This window comes from Diadema setosum, chromosome 7 (genome assembly GCF_964275005.1).
Source record: "Diadema setosum chromosome 7, eeDiaSeto1, whole genome shotgun sequence".
In the NCBI taxonomy this organism is placed as follows: domain Eukaryota; kingdom Metazoa; phylum Echinodermata; class Echinoidea; order Diadematoida; family Diadematidae; genus Diadema; species Diadema setosum.
Genome location: NC_092691.1, coordinates 5,344,896 through 5,361,108, shown reverse-complemented (window position 1 = coordinate 5,361,108; position 16,213 = coordinate 5,344,896). Strand labels below are relative to the sequence as shown.

At 36.5% G+C, this 16,213-nt stretch overlaps 1 protein-coding gene across 1 annotated transcript; it reads right to left on the bottom strand.

Annotated features, from left to right (window-relative positions):
• Nucleotides 1–2,910: 2,910 nt before the first annotated feature.
• Nucleotides 2,911–14,729, bottom strand: LOC140230614 (uncharacterized). Its single transcript, XM_072310755.1, is given in 12 exon segments — nucleotides 2,911–4,162; nucleotides 5,167–5,264; nucleotides 5,267–5,277; nucleotides 6,874–6,936; nucleotides 7,595–7,651; nucleotides 8,213–8,434; nucleotides 9,454–9,723; nucleotides 10,864–10,947; nucleotides 12,398–12,613; nucleotides 13,717–13,798; nucleotides 13,997–14,052; nucleotides 14,645–14,729. Coding segments are annotated over 12 exon segments (2,496 nt in total).
• Nucleotides 14,730–16,213: the final 1,484 nt, after the last annotated feature.

The following is a 16,213-nucleotide window of genomic DNA, read 5'->3' as shown; positions in this document are numbered from 1 at the left end:
GTGAGTGTGGATGATTAGTCGAACCAAGCCGAAGACTCGTGCATAAATATATGAAAACGAATCTGGTTGAAACAGCCCAAATAAACATAATCAACGTTAACAACTATCACCTTGATAATCTATCCAACCTCACCCTCATTATGTCAAAATGCAGTACAGGTGCTCAGAAGAATTTTCTGACTATACACCGCAAATTTCTTTAGAGCATTAACTTAGCTCTATCTTTGAAATTTCAGTTCTGAAGAAGATAAAAAGATTTACAGTTTAGGGACTCTGAGACTTCAACTACCCCCTCCCCTCCCGAGATCATTTAAACAGTTTCAGATCCTATTACCATTAAGGTGGGTTCCCACTGCAGATCAGATCTACTCGATCAAGCACGACCAACTTATTTTGGCCTGGGCTCATCTAAAGCTACTTTGCAACACGACGCGGGGAAAGAGGAGAACGGTCAATAGCCGTCTATACGTTCGTGTCGCAAATTCAAAGCTCCATTATTATTATTGTAAGGCTCATTGAATGCTGACAGGTGCTGGTAGCAAGCAACCGTGCGTCATGAGATTCTCAAGTCTGGGACCATAATTCATTTTTTAAGCAGCAAAGATCTTCTAAAATTTTAGTCAAAGTTAATCACATTTGCTTCTAAGATAGCTGGATTGTCTGTCAATATTTGACGATTACACTCACATTCTGCACCTACTTCAGCTGCACACACATACACACACACACACACACACACACACACACACACACACACACACACACACACACCATGCACACCATGATCTAAATTTCATTCGTGCACAGAGACGCACACATACTCACACTTGTGATATTTTCATACTTGATAAGCTGAGTAACTTTGTATTTCAGTCTTACGGCTTTGACGTTTGAGACCTTGCCAAGATATCAGAGACTTAATCACAAGCGATTAGGACTGAAGAATCTTGAACTTGGGTTAAGTTTTGGGTGTTTTGTCAAGCTTGATGTTCATCTTCAACCATCGGTTTTAACTCTGTGACAGCATTTTATTCCTTGACCGAGTTACACCTCAGTTGAATATCCAGATATTACACACATGCATATGATGCCGACAAATCTGCTTTTCATTCATTCATGATTTTATTTTCATTTCCAATCAATATACATAGGTAATACAAACGTCAAATGATAACATACACTTATATCTTGTAACACATAATACATCTTGTTTCATTAAGGACTTGGTGGAAATGAAAATTGAGGGGTTGCTATAAAACGAACTTGTACAGTGCAGTCCCCTCACTTACTCACATTACATTACTACAATACATTAATACATAGCTTACAAAACTACAATACATGTACCGCACAAGTTAGTCATTGGAAGTATACACTTTTCATTACATCGATAGTAACATGTCATTGAGGCATACGCATTCACACACACATTACATGCTTACATTACACACTACATTACACATTAAATTACATTACATCAACAACATGCATGCACAATGCTTGCATTGATATCCATTATTGCCAGATTTGACTCGGTGTGTAATAACCTTAAACAGTTCCTGCATCACTCGATATAATTATTGAAGCACCGTTTAGAAATAATAAAGTCTTTTTGATAGCAATAATGTTAATGAAACCGCTCTCCTTTTACATACTTTGTTATAAGGTGTATAAATACATTGAGCTAACAAAAAGTCGAATAAAGTTATTTTAAAAGAAAAAAAAATCTTTTACCACCTTTTACAGTTACAATGGGCATAATACATTAATAACAAGTGAATAGAAATAGAAGAAACATATTGGTATCCAATCTATCCATTGAAACCCTCTTCAGAAACATCTTGTATCCTTCTACATCAGAGCACAGAAATAACATGATTATTGCCATGTTGATAGGGATGCACGGTGTCTATATTCGAAAACATAGTTGTTGTTGTAATTGTTTTCCTCCGCATATTTTCAATCCAAGAATAATGTGAATTTCGCATAGGACTGTTTGATTTCCAGATACGTATCGCAAGTCTTGTACAGTGCACTCCCGCTATAACGAACACGGTTATAACGAAATTCCGGTTACAACGAAGTAAAAATTTAGGCTGCAACATAATCAGCTCTATGTTTTTTATTGTTTATTTATAACGAAATTTCGATATAACGACAGAAAACTGCCGGTCCCTAGCACTTCGTTATAACGGGAGTCCACTGTACTCAATGCTTTTCTAATCTCAGGAAAATAAACCTTTTTGCATGTCAGCTATTATCGTGTGAAATTTCATGACAGGACAATATTTTCAGTCATTGCATCCTCTTGGCACGTTTTGCTAGTCTTCGCATGTATATGTACATTTGACATAGATCTAATGCATGGATTTCTGTATTAGATAGATAATCATGGTTGTATGGTGGAATATTCTTATCACTATAACCATCAATACCACAACGACATCTCCATATTTTCGGTCCCTCATCCACTTTCATCTGGAATTTAGTATAGACTTGCTATACAGAATACTTGTTTACAATAATATTTGTTTAATGGCCTCACTTTGGCTGGTCGCACGTGTGAGTCTACACATCACCGAAAACACGTGGAGACTTAGACAAATGAGGTTACATTTTTGAAACATTGCATAAAGAAATTAAAGTGCAACAATAAAGAGAAAAATCGCTGCTTACGTTCTTTAGTGTTTGATGAGCGATATAATACTGTTATATATCTACTGCAGTATCGCCTCGCTGTATATTCCAACCAACTGAACGAGCAGCGATCCGGGCTGTTAAGAGGAACATTGGTTGTAATTCAAAAACCTGAAATTAACAAACAATGTTTCAAATTTGGAAAAATTGCAAACGGAAACTTTCTTCTGTGATAAGATCACATTTTCGACGATATCAAGGTAATCATTAATTCTATATGTCTGTAACATTCATATATATTCCCTCCTGCAATGCTGGTTTTCTGTCAGCATTGCACGAGTCAAGTGTTTGGACCACATTTATATATATCCCTTCGCACATCATCGGTTCTGCTGTCAGAGACTGTGCTTTCGTTTCATTCATCCGTAGGTACAATTCTTCAGGCAATGTTGCTTTTGCGTCTACATTGCTTTCTGCTTTAGTTATGTCCACCTGCGTATCTGACAACCCTTGGGAAGCTGTTCTCACTGTTTCATTCACCCGTACGTACAGCTCCTTTCTAATCGGGCTCTCTGGGTCGTGGCGCTCACTGTCTTTACCAAATTTTCTCACATAATGGAGAGGGCTATCGATAGAACTTTCTATAGGTATCGGCAAATTGTATTCACTCAAGTCGAAAACGTCGGGGTGATATGATATGTTAATGGTTTCATTGTCCTTAGGTACAATTGGATCTAGCTGGAAATTATAAACATCTTCAGAAGGCGCGGCTGTTGGAGAACCTACATGTATATTGGAACAGGAAATATTTCCTTTTCTGTTAGAATGAAGATCAAGATTAAGTGTCGGACAGATAGATGGGTGAGCTGGGTGGTGAACATGTGCTCCGCCCCCGAGGGAGGCATGTTTGATGTGAACCTCGTCATTGTCTTTTAGGATACTTCTGGACATTTCAAAACTGCCGAATTGACACGACTCTCCATATTCGTTTTCCAGCTCACCTTTCGCATTTGACAAAGAGGAAATTCTGCAATCCTGCCTATAAGTACAAACACCGTCAGATCTTTTGGCGAAGTTTAGGGAATTGTAACATGTATCATCAAACAAGCGCACTCCACCAGGGAATTTATAGGCTCTTTCTTTAAAACAAGTGTTTCTATCAAGATCTACATCTTGGTAGCTACATTCCTCATAGACCTTTTCAGTTTGATCCAGTGAGGGGCTGACTGAGGTATTGATGTTCTGTGAAGAAAACGGGCATGGAGAGATTTCCTCTACCCTTGAGGGTTGGGAAACCCCCTTCTGTGCCTCTGCATTATCGTGGTAGATGTGATAAGAGTCCTCTTTATGAGCAGTGACTTCTCTGAATGAGTTACCAGGGTGGTGTGGGAGAGGGTAATTCGTTGTTTCGCCGTGGCTACCGGAAGCATTCAAGACAACATGATCGGCCGAGCTGGGACTGTGGTTCGAAGTGCCTACGGGATACATCTGCAATAGCTGGTTCGAAGCTTGTGAAGGCCTGTGTCTGTTTCTCAAAGAATAAGAGCAAATCGACAAATAACTGAAATGCAATTCAAATTTCTGAGATCTGGTAGTAAACAAAAATCATTGATTAAATCGATTTTTACAAACAAATTTGTAAGACCCAAAGTATGGAAATACGATTCAGTGCTGTAATATAATTTTACTAGACGACACTTAACATTATATTAATTCATATTGAGAACTCGTAATATTATAGAAACATTAAAAAAAATCACATTCTGTAAACGTGTAAATTTTGAATTCAATCATGAAAAGTATAATACCATACATTATTACCCATATTAAAGGTAGTTTTGCCGGGCAATTGTAGTTGGTATTTTGATTGGTCGGGAAACCACCAGCTTGCAGCGGGCAATATTAGTGGGTGTCATCCTTCTTCCGAGTTTCGCCATTAACTTCACATGTGAACACCAAGAAAATTTGTTACGGATGCCAGCAAGAGCTTATCACCTCGCTCCATCTCCCTTCCCCCTCCTTTCACACGCACAGACATTAAAGGAGACCTCCGGATGATTTTCAGATTATTACATTTGAATAACTATAAATTAGTTATACTGACGACAGAGTTTCAGAATTTGTGATGATTGGGATGAAGAATAAGAATATTTTCAAAATTTAGAACAAATTGCAATGAACAAGGATGATGACATGGCAGAGTCACCAAAAGAATGCATGAGTTGGGGCTCAAGGAAGCAGAACAAAAGAAGAAGGCATGCATAGATTATACACAGGTGAACTCGCAAGCAAGCGGTATTGTAATGGAATTACACTGCTACATTTCTGAAATATGTGAACCTCCTATGTCATCATCCTTGTTCAGTGTAATTTGTTTGAGGTTTTTCAAAGTATTGTTTCTCTGCTCAAGAACCAAAATGAATTCCAGAGATTTATGCATGGAGTTGTCGATTTTTGTACTACGTGATGTGAAATTATGAAAATCGTCTGGAATGTCCCTTTAAAGGCACTTGATACGCAAAATCTCACCTTCTCTCATGATGTTTGCACCACGCCACGGAGAAGATGGCAAGCGATATGAGAAAGCTTCCCAGGGTGTAGAGGCCTATTGTCATATCTATATTCAAACATGACCAGACACTGAAATTAAGTCTTCATCACATGGGGAAAAAAAAAAGAACAGTGCTTTGAAAAAGTGGAGAGAATTTAAACATTGTTAACATGTTCTCTTCATGATTTCTTAGTTTTTTTTTTATCATGACATAGGTATTGAGGTGAGACGGCATATCATTACCAAAGTACGATGGGAAACATTCTTTTTTATGTCCTACTGCGTCAGGACAGCACAATGATATAGGTAAGACATTAAACAGATATCAATCATCCTAAAAACCTATCATATTACAAGCTTATTCCCAAGCTTTCGGTCTTTTCACCAGGGCTGTGAAGTGATACATAAAATGTATCTTAAAAAGTGATACATAAAAAGTGATGAGGGATACATAAAATTTTATGTATCACTTCACAGCCCTGATGAAGGTCTTAAAAGAGACCGAAAGCTTTGGAATAAACTACATATATTTGATTTGATTTGATTTGATTTGATTTATCGGTTTCTGTATCATCATTGTACATGCACATTCATGTACATACATAAATAGAAGTTCACAGAATATTTTTTCTTCATTGCCTTTGCACTATGTACAGCAAAACGTACAACGAACTAGCTACGTCCGTGAATGCCCTTATCTTCTTGCTCTCTCTCTCTCTCTCTCTCTCTCTCTCTCTCTATATATATATATATATATATATATATGTGTGTGTGTGTGTGTGTGTGTGTGTATACATATTATTTTCAACCTCTGTCACACAATCCGTCAAATTAACACTCAAAAAAATCTGCGGATGATGCGGTTATTTTCCAAGAACTTAAAGAATTCTACTCTCATCATTAAAGGACACTCGTGAGATATTTTCACCCACCACTTTAAAAGGATACTGAATATCAAATGCAGTAACTGTATAGCGTAAACAGCTACTTTTACGTAATGAACATTTTGCAAGTAAGCCAATTATGGGCTGAGAATCATCTATGTCACCATGAGAGCAAAATATTTTCAACAACCATTGGATTTAGAAAGGAAGATTGAAGATTGAAATGGAAGAAATTACCTAGTCTCAGCGACTAATTGATAAATTGCCTTTCATCGACGTACAAATGCAAGTAATCATTGATTATTCGGTTACATCTCGTTATTCCGAAGGTTCGTTATTTCGAAGGCTCTTTAGTCCGAAGATTCGTTATTCCGAAGGTTCATTGTTCCAAATTTCATTCCATTTTTCAGATTAACGAATTTTCGGAATAACGAACATTCGGAATGACTCCACAAATGTTCGGATTAACGAACCCTTTTTCATTTTCGGATTAACGAACCTCTAGGTATAGGGAATTTGTGTGTTTCGGATTAACGACCCTCCGGAATAACGAACCTTCGGAATAGCGAACCTTCGGAATAACGAGCAGCACCCGATTAACCCGATTAATTCAGTGTTTGAGTATGAACAGTCATTATAAAAATCATGGGCATATACTAGAGTTGGATTGAGCACATAACCACAACATACATGTGGCTAGACGTCATATCCAATAGACTACCGAGCTTCAGTCCTTTGATGGTTATTATCCCTTATAGCAGACTGGAATTATTGATTTGATAGTTAAGCCATGAAGCTCACCGGAAGAAGTCGTTTTAACTCTCTTGTGCAATGTCGTCTGTTCTTCAGTGGACTGCCATTTGCCTATTCACAAGAAGAACAGCAGGTAGTTGATGGGTATACACATACACACACCACACACATGGAAATTAGATTGGTTTTCCAGGTATTTTATCCCCTTCTTTTTAATAGTTCAAACCTCACCACTTACCATTTACACTCAGAAAAACAAATTGGTATAATACCTATAATGCCTATAATGCACTTTATCTATTATATTCTCTTATAGCAGAGTCTGCACTTGTTGATCGACAGGTAAATGATTAAGCGTTTCAGGCTGATGACGGTAGTACATGGTATACTGAATTTAGAACCTCTTTGTTCAATATCATGGAGATTCATTCAAAGACAAACGAAGATATTTAAACGAAACAGGGGCGCGGATCCAGAAATTCCAAAAAGGGCGGGGTGGCACAAAAATATTTCTGGTGCCACCAACTACAAAACAAGGGCTTCAGCGCAATTTTCTGATGCCACTACATTCGAAAATACACTTTGTATTAGAGGGGGCGCACACACTATAGTCACTTTTTTTAAATCTTTATTTCTTTTATTTTCAGAAATATTAAGAGGGGGGCGATGCGCCCCCTCTAGATCTGCCGCTGACACATACACACGCACACACAACATGAAAACTGTAGTTCATATGATGACATATCAGTGTTTGTTTTACAATACTCACTTGAAGTGGAAACTGTAATTTGTGAAGATGTGCTGATTTGTAGATCGTGCCTCTCATCTGTAATAAATCAATTAGAAACACTTACCAATGGAACAAGTGCGACAAGAAATTGACAGAAATCAATGTTTTTGACAAAGTATCGAAATCTGAAACAGTAACGCGTCATTTGATTCGTTTTCTTGTGTGCACGGGAATCAAAAGGAGGGAGTCCCACAGGGAGTTTTAGAGTGGATAAGAGATGCTCAATGTGTAATCACTTTTGGTTGGCACTTCGCGGTTATGGGAATAACATTATTTCAAAGAAGACTCATTGTTTATATAGACAATAAAAAGTAGTCATAGAATCTAGTCTTACTTAAATAATTCATCGAATTATAAAATAACACCATTTGCGACATAGTAAAATAATACGAGCTCATTGAGCTCATTTAAGATGGGTACACCGCGGAACATAAAGGAACAAGGCCTAATAACCGTCTACATATCAAATCCTTTATCAAGATTTAAAAAAACTGTCTATTTTCTCTACTATCGCTGATAAGCTTTTACAGAAAAAAAAAAAAGTTTGCTTCCGATCACACTATATGACATACTGTAAGATGGTTTTGTACCACAGACCATTTGTTGCATTTTCGACTGCCCGGCAAGACGGGACTGACGCGTTCCAAACCGGGAAGAAAGTCGACCATCCAGGTAGTCCCGCACACTGCAGTGTCGCGCTGCCATTTATTACGAAGCCTTCACCACAAGTAAGAGTTATCTCGGATCCAAAGATCGTGATATTAGAATCCCAATAACCATCAGACACAGGGCCGGGGTGCTCACAAAAACCGACAGAAACTTTCGAAAAACAATAGAGACGTAACAAAACGATGTAAAAAAGATATAAAAAACACTAAAAATATTAATACACTAGAAAAAAAAAATCTTAAAAGCTGTTTACTTCTGCTGTCACAAATATGCCGATAAACGTCACAACAGTAGATTTTTTTTTTCTCAAATCCGGTGATAATATCGCCCAAGTGAATATTCGACCAATTACCCGTGAGATCACAAATCCCAACAGCGTGAAACATGAAGAAAGTGTGAATTTCTTATGAACTGTATATATATATATAATATATATGAAGAGTTTTATTGCCAAATGAGCTAAGCGCCAGTTTTAAACATCTTAAAGTAAGTCCATTATCAGATAGAGCAAAATTAAACCTTTCCAGTAATAACTCACTTGTGACATAACAAGAAATATTCTAGAAGTTAATGATTAAAAATATCCTGTATTTTCTTATCGACTTCTTTGTTTTTAGCAGCTTTAAGCACATATGTCTCAACTTAACAAGAATGGATTTAGCTCGTTTTGCAATAAAACTCTTCTTATTATATATATATATATATATATATATATATATATATATATATATATGTATGTATAAATTGCTCCAAATGAAAGTCCATATGAAATGAATACTCTTTTATTGCGCCTTTAGGTATAGGGAGAAAGTATGTAAGAATCTAAAGGTGGTGCTATACAATGTATTGTAAATTAGGTGCTTTTTTAAACCATCTTCAACTATCTTATACTGCGGAATTCGCAATTGCAACGAACTTACATTGATAGTGACGATAGCACAATCATGTTGAAGTACAAACAAGTCAATTTTGGGTTGTGCCAATCCCAGGAGCAGTGGTAAGTCAATAAAGGTGATACAGAGTCTGAAAACCAGTGCCCGGAACTAATACCAATACTAGTGACATGTTATCAACATGATGAAGCATAATGCTATTTACAGAGAACACTGAAAATGTAAACATTTTCTTGGAGTCATTTATAGGTCAATATCAATGGTTTTGATACTCACGGTTAAACAAACAATGGGCTTGCTGGCCGGTTTCTTTCTTGGTTTGAAGTGTCCAATAATGAGTAAAGCTTCGGCTAGAAATGAAGTTGGCATACTCTTCTGATCGATAACATACGCAATTCCTGTCATTAACAATAGCAATGTCATGGTGTCCTATTTTCCCTCTACAGGTAGACACACACTCTTCTTCAGAATTAACTATAGAGCCGGATGTATATAAAGTCTGAAAAGTGTGACGATTATCCAGGTAGCACCCGAGAAATCCAGGTTCTGCATACAGATACAGAATGAGATAATTATAGAATGCAGGTGATTTCTTTATGCTTAAAATTTATTGATCATTTCTTGTAATGTATTCCCCGTGACATAATCCACAAATAGTTTATAAATTCTCGATTCTTCGCCTTATGAAAACACCCTTAAAGTTAAGACTATTTTGCTTTCATTCAGATTTATTATCTTTTAAACAACAACAAATGAATAATAAGTGTACATACACACATCTATAAAGACATGATCTTTGAACGGAAAGAAAAATAGGCTTTACATCTGTTTCAGGACATGGCTGTAAGACGTGCATTTGGCAATCTTTGTTGAGTATAAATTTCAATCATTCTGACCCTTGTGAATGAAGTCAATGTCATTCGAGTTTTAAATGTACATCCACAGAGTAGAACAGGTGTGTAACATGAAATCGAGATTGCCTGTTAAGCCTATGTTGTGGAATTGGATATTTTTTCCACACTGTCGCAAGTGTTCTTATATATTTCACTGAGTGAAAGGCGATATGTCTGACATGTATATTTTTCGATAGAAGTCTAAGCTATAACAGTATTATATTCATGATTATACACATACACCTACACCTAAACTTGAACGTGAATTTATCATTCACGCACGGAAATTGATTACGCATAGTGTCCATCATATGATATAATTTCAAAATTCTTTCAGGACAACAAAATGTATATACCCGCATGCACATTGCAAACACACACACTTGTACATTTTACATGTAATGTATGTAATTGACTTTGCAGTTTAGGTGACGCCAAGCGTCGAGAAGGTTACGCATTAATACACACAATATGTCATTCGAAACGACACACTGGTCAAAGAGCTACATATTATACAGCCAATAAAAGGCTTTGTTTTCTGACAGGAGGTATTTAAAGTTATCCACCTATTTTTTTTTTTAGAAGTATCAATTTCTTATTTTTATTCATTTATCTCACCTTCAATTTCTTTTTTCTTTTTTCATGGCCTTGATGACTACGACATTATCAGAGTAATGTGGTAATATGCTAAGCAATTATTGTTCGTACAAAAATTACCCCAATATATATGTACATATTTATAAAGTTTATATACCATACATAATAATTCACTTGGACTAATGTTCAATCTCACCTCGACATCTGAGCCTCACAGCCTTGTTCCAGAAACACCAAGCTAGTTTCCATAGACAGTCCTTTACTCTTGCACTCTGACAACCTACATACGTTGATATCGTGGAAATCATATTCAATAAACTGTCTAAAAGTTTGATGAACTTATCTAACCTCTGCAGCATGAATAATTATTTCGTCACATCTCTGTAGTAAACGTTATCTGCACATTACTTTTAAGAAATCTGGAATAGCTCTAAGTGGGTAGAGCCGGGATTCGCAACCATGATGTTACATTGAGCCATCTCAAGAATTTAATTGAAGCATTTATAAAATAAATGTACAAATTTCCTGCATATAATCGTATGCTTATTCATATCAAGGGAAAATGTAGAAAACATAAGTGAAAGTTTAACGAAAATCAGACCACATGATTCAAAACTCATGATTTTTTTTTTAAGTTTTGATGCAGTAAATCGTTGTAGGCTATAAGAAGACCACTACAATTCATTCTAGACAACTACATAAAGAAAATATAAGGAGAATTCCACAAAATCTAATATTTCATGAAAAGTACACATTCCATCGACATGTTACTGATATGATCATTCTAAGGATAATGCTATTCTCCCTGTTTTTATCAGATCTTTAAGTCAAGCGCTCTATCATTATGCTAGAATAGTGAAAATATGTTAAATTTTCTTTATACTTATTATCTTCGAAATATTTTCCAGAATGACATCTCGAACTGTAATAGTCTTCTTATGTTTACTATCTGGCCACACTGAAACGTAAGAATTCATAACTTCCGAATTGATTGTCCGATGTTTCTCAATCTTTCACTGATATGTTCTACTAATATTGCTACTAAATTCACTCAATGCAAATCTATAATTGGATGTCGGTTTCATGTTAAGAAGGAAACTCAGTGGAAACATGGTAAGTCAACCTGTCTATAGCGGCCACCCAAGGGAGACGGAAAAAGTGGCCGTTATAGACAGGTGGCCGCTATAGACAGGTAATCCAACTTATTGTGCATTTCTTACATGTACATGTAATATCGTTGTATCCTTACATGTACATGTATGTGTGTACGTATGGACACACCGTGTGTTTCATGCATTTAACCATGCCGGTGTATGTGAAATGGCTACACAGTAGTGTGTGTATTGTCGTGAAGAAAGCTTAACACTAGTGCGTTATTATGACTGGATGAGGGATGAATGTAAAGGTGGCGATCACTGAGCGTTGCCCGCACGGCTACAAAGCAGAAAAGCACGCTGAATTATCGGTTCGGCTGCGGCTCCATTGGGTTTTAGGCCGCTATAGACAGGTAAAAATCTACAGCGGGAAACAAAATTTGTGGTCGCTGGCCGCGTTAGACAGGTGGCCGCTATACACAGGGTCTTTAACAAGGCTTTTCTCTCCGGGGGATTTTTTTTTTTCAGTGGCCGCTATAGACAGGTGGTCGCTATAGACAGGTGGCCGCTAAGGCAGGTTTGACTGTACTTGCCTGTGCATGTCATTTCAATCGATACCCGCAATATTGCAGTTACCTGTAGAATATGAAAGCCATTGAATTCCGTTCGAAGTTTCTGCACTTGAAAGAGTTTGAGCCGAATAATCTTTTACCGCTGGGAAGCCGAGTTCTCTGCAGACTGAATCAGCAGCTCTTACGTCAAAGCCATCGTAGCATATGTATTCGTCTGCCTCCCGAAACACTAAACCCTCCAGGGGAGACGATCCGCTAACCAGCTTTACTGATTGTATTTCTTAGGAATGAGTGAATAATTATAGAATGGTTATATGGAACCTTATCAGGTGATTATTGGATGAAATGTCTTATTTTACCTTACATTTTCAGTGAGCATTAGTGGGCAAAAGCCAAAAAAAAAAAAAGAAAGAAAGAAAGAAAGAAAACAAATCCTCCTTAGTGTTGAAGAACGTCTGTTTTACCTTGGTGATGTTCGTTATTCAAGAAATGGGATATTTCCCCATGAACTCCTGATGCGTATAGACTGATGTTGCTTAATCCGTAAATAAAATATAGTATTCGTTAATTCTGAACATTTTATGGCGTTATTCCGAAGGTTGCTTATTTCCAAGGTTCGTCGGTCCAAAAATGACACAAGGTCTGTCATTCCGAAGGTTCGTTAAACCCACAAGGAAAAAGATGCATAATATCGAATCTTCGAAAGTACAACCTTATTTCGTTTTCGAAATAAGGGACCTTATGAATAACGAAGCTTATTGCATTTTCGGATAAAGAACCTTTTGAATAACGAAGTGCAACCGATGCAGTTTTGATTTAAAATTCTTTCTGATACAATGTGTGAAATTTACTCCTTTAAAGTCATTGAAAGTGCCATCTCATCATCGTAGACAGAACATAGCTATAGACTCATGAAATGACTGTTCCTTTTGGTGAAATAACATGATGCACAACAGAAATCCCAAATGATAATAGTCCAACGTATAAAAATAGCAATATTAACAGTAGTTATGACAGAGAGACTGCGAAAATCCCAAGGCATTGCACGTTTTGCAAAAATCCTGTAATGTTGGCTACAATTTTTTTATTATCGTACGAGATAGGACCAAAAAAAAAAAAAAAATGAAGTTTTGGTCAGATTTTCGCTATTCATCAATTAAATCAGTTCACTTTATAGATAACCATTAAAACAGAAATGATAAATATAATATACAGTGCAAAACTGGATTAAAAACATCTCTTGGTATACTACTCTTTCATAGTCAACCCATCTTTATCGAAAGAAACATGAACGAAATAAATTATTGTGTATGGCGTTCAAGGAAAATTGTTGGAGAAAGTATAGGAACATTGATATTCATGACCGAGGCAATGAATACTTACCCTCGTAACACTCCACGCTAATGTTGAAATTTGCCGGAAATTGATATTGTATGTTAATGCCTCCCGCTATACCCAGTTTTGTCTGATGTGCCAGTGATAAAACGGGAAACGGTAATATGTCATGTAGAGGCAGAGGCTGGGCATGAGCCCGAAATGTCATGTTAGATATTACATCCAGAACATAAAATTCCATCCGCTCAATGTTGATAGACTGAATTTCAATGAAAAATCGCCGCCCTAAAGGTGCCTGTATGACCCAACTGCTGTTGGCGATGCATACTCTGTTACATCGTACGTCGAGGTCCAGTGGCTTCCCCGAGCAGTTTAAAGTCAAATCTGCAGGCGCAAGAAACGGGCAAATAGAAGAATAAATTATTTCAAGTAGACATTAAATGTTGTATTAGGTGAAAACAATAAAAGATTCACATAATTTAACATTTATAATCGGACGATTAGTTTGTCATTCACAGACACTGGGTAAAAAAATATATTATTGTAGTTTATGCTATTTCTTACTGAGTTATTTTTCAGTACCGAATTCCAAGGTTTGTAAGGGGTACTTTAGTATATCAAACGGGTCTCCGAAGAATGTTACTCAGTTGATTTTATCATTATGAGAACGTTAAATTGGCAGATAAAGCAATACCTTGAAGACTCAAATAAAAAAAGAAAGAAAGAAAGAAATGAGAATAGGGCAGAAAGAATTTTAAACTGTAATGTGATATATATATTACATATATATATATATATATATATATATATATATTATATATAAATATATATATGTATATATTAAATTTGATGTCATTTTATTTTTCTTTTTGTCACACAAATACATGCATGCCTCATCTAATTAAAAGATAGCTAAGAAACACTATTTATCTACTAAAATATCCGAAATATAAACAAAAGAATCAAGGGCACTTACATGTCGTGTTGCTTTCCGGAGTTGAGGAAGTGGTCAACGGCTCGTAGAGCAAGAAACAGACGATTAATAAGACCACGGGAGGCATACTAAGTCTTGGTTTAATGGCTAAGAATGAATTCTTTATCAGTCCCTCTTTACCAGTAGATTTAAATAATGAATCCAACTTGAAGAAGTATACCCCTGCCAAAATAAATACTCTTGGAGAGAGTCGATGTGAGTGAATAGTTGAAATTGAAGCCAGTCAGTGCGTTGTGGAAAGTTTAACAGTGAACAGTCTTGTCATTGTTGGTGTCATTGGAGGAGAGACTTCCGAACTTGCGTGCGCATCTATTTGGCAACCCCCTATAGCTGTTTGCAGTTGTATGAAACTAAGAGTCGGCAAAAAATTAATAGCATAATGTTATTCCAATTTAAGACAATGCCTGCATTAATGATCTACAATCATTAATGGTCAATGACTTTAGTTAGTTTGTCTTGATTTGACTCTTAGTTTAACTTCCATTGTTTTGGTTTTGAATATAGGTTGTATAGGACCCTTCAACAAAATTCATGGTTAAAAAACCTGTACATCTGCAACGTAGAGGGAATATGCAAGGATGAGGGGGGAAACTATGTGTACTTGGTAAGTTGACTTTGAAGCATTCTTTGGACCAATAAAACGAATAAACTGCTGTACCTCGGTATAGATGGGAATGTTTGACTAGAAAGGATAACTTAAATCCCAATCCTCAGCTAGTGTTTATATCATATATATATATATATATATATATATATATATGTATATATATATATAATATACATATATTTATATATATATATATACATATAACACAATATATATAAAACACAATGTATGTATATATATATATATATATATATATATAAAATAGCATACATACTTATGATACAGGCCGGCAGTGCACGACAAAAGTTATAGTGCACGCAAAATATAACGATTGCAAACGATAACCCACTATCGATTTGATATCGGTTTTTGCTCCCTCATTTTAATCATCGAGTACTTGAATCCCGCACCTTATCAACACGATTGCGCCACAACCACGATATGTTTTGCTCGATATTATCGTTATTCTCAATTCTCGCAGGCTGGCTATGCCAGCTACTTAACTGTGTGATGGGACCAGACTTTCAGCGGTAGATTTAAACATGGAAGCTGAAATGAACAGGTTCCCTACTTTTAAAGAGACTGATCTATATAAACAGTATCTTAGACAATAAGGACACAAAGGATGCCATCAAATACGCCCTACGAATTTTGGACTCCTACTGTTCTGAAAAAAGAATCAATCCGACGGATATTACTGAGCAAGTCAACCCAAGATTTGTGCCGCTTTCTCCGTACATTCTACGCGGAAGTGCACCGTGGAAATGGGCAGCGTGTGGTGTGTACAGTATACGCTAAGCGCTCTTTGATCACGCTACGCTATGAACTTTACTACGACATTCACAACACACTCTCGGAATCCGCATGTGCAGCAATGTGGCCTGGCACGAGCCTTGTGTTTAAATCCAGTAGATCCCTAATCCTACAAAACATCATCTAGTCCT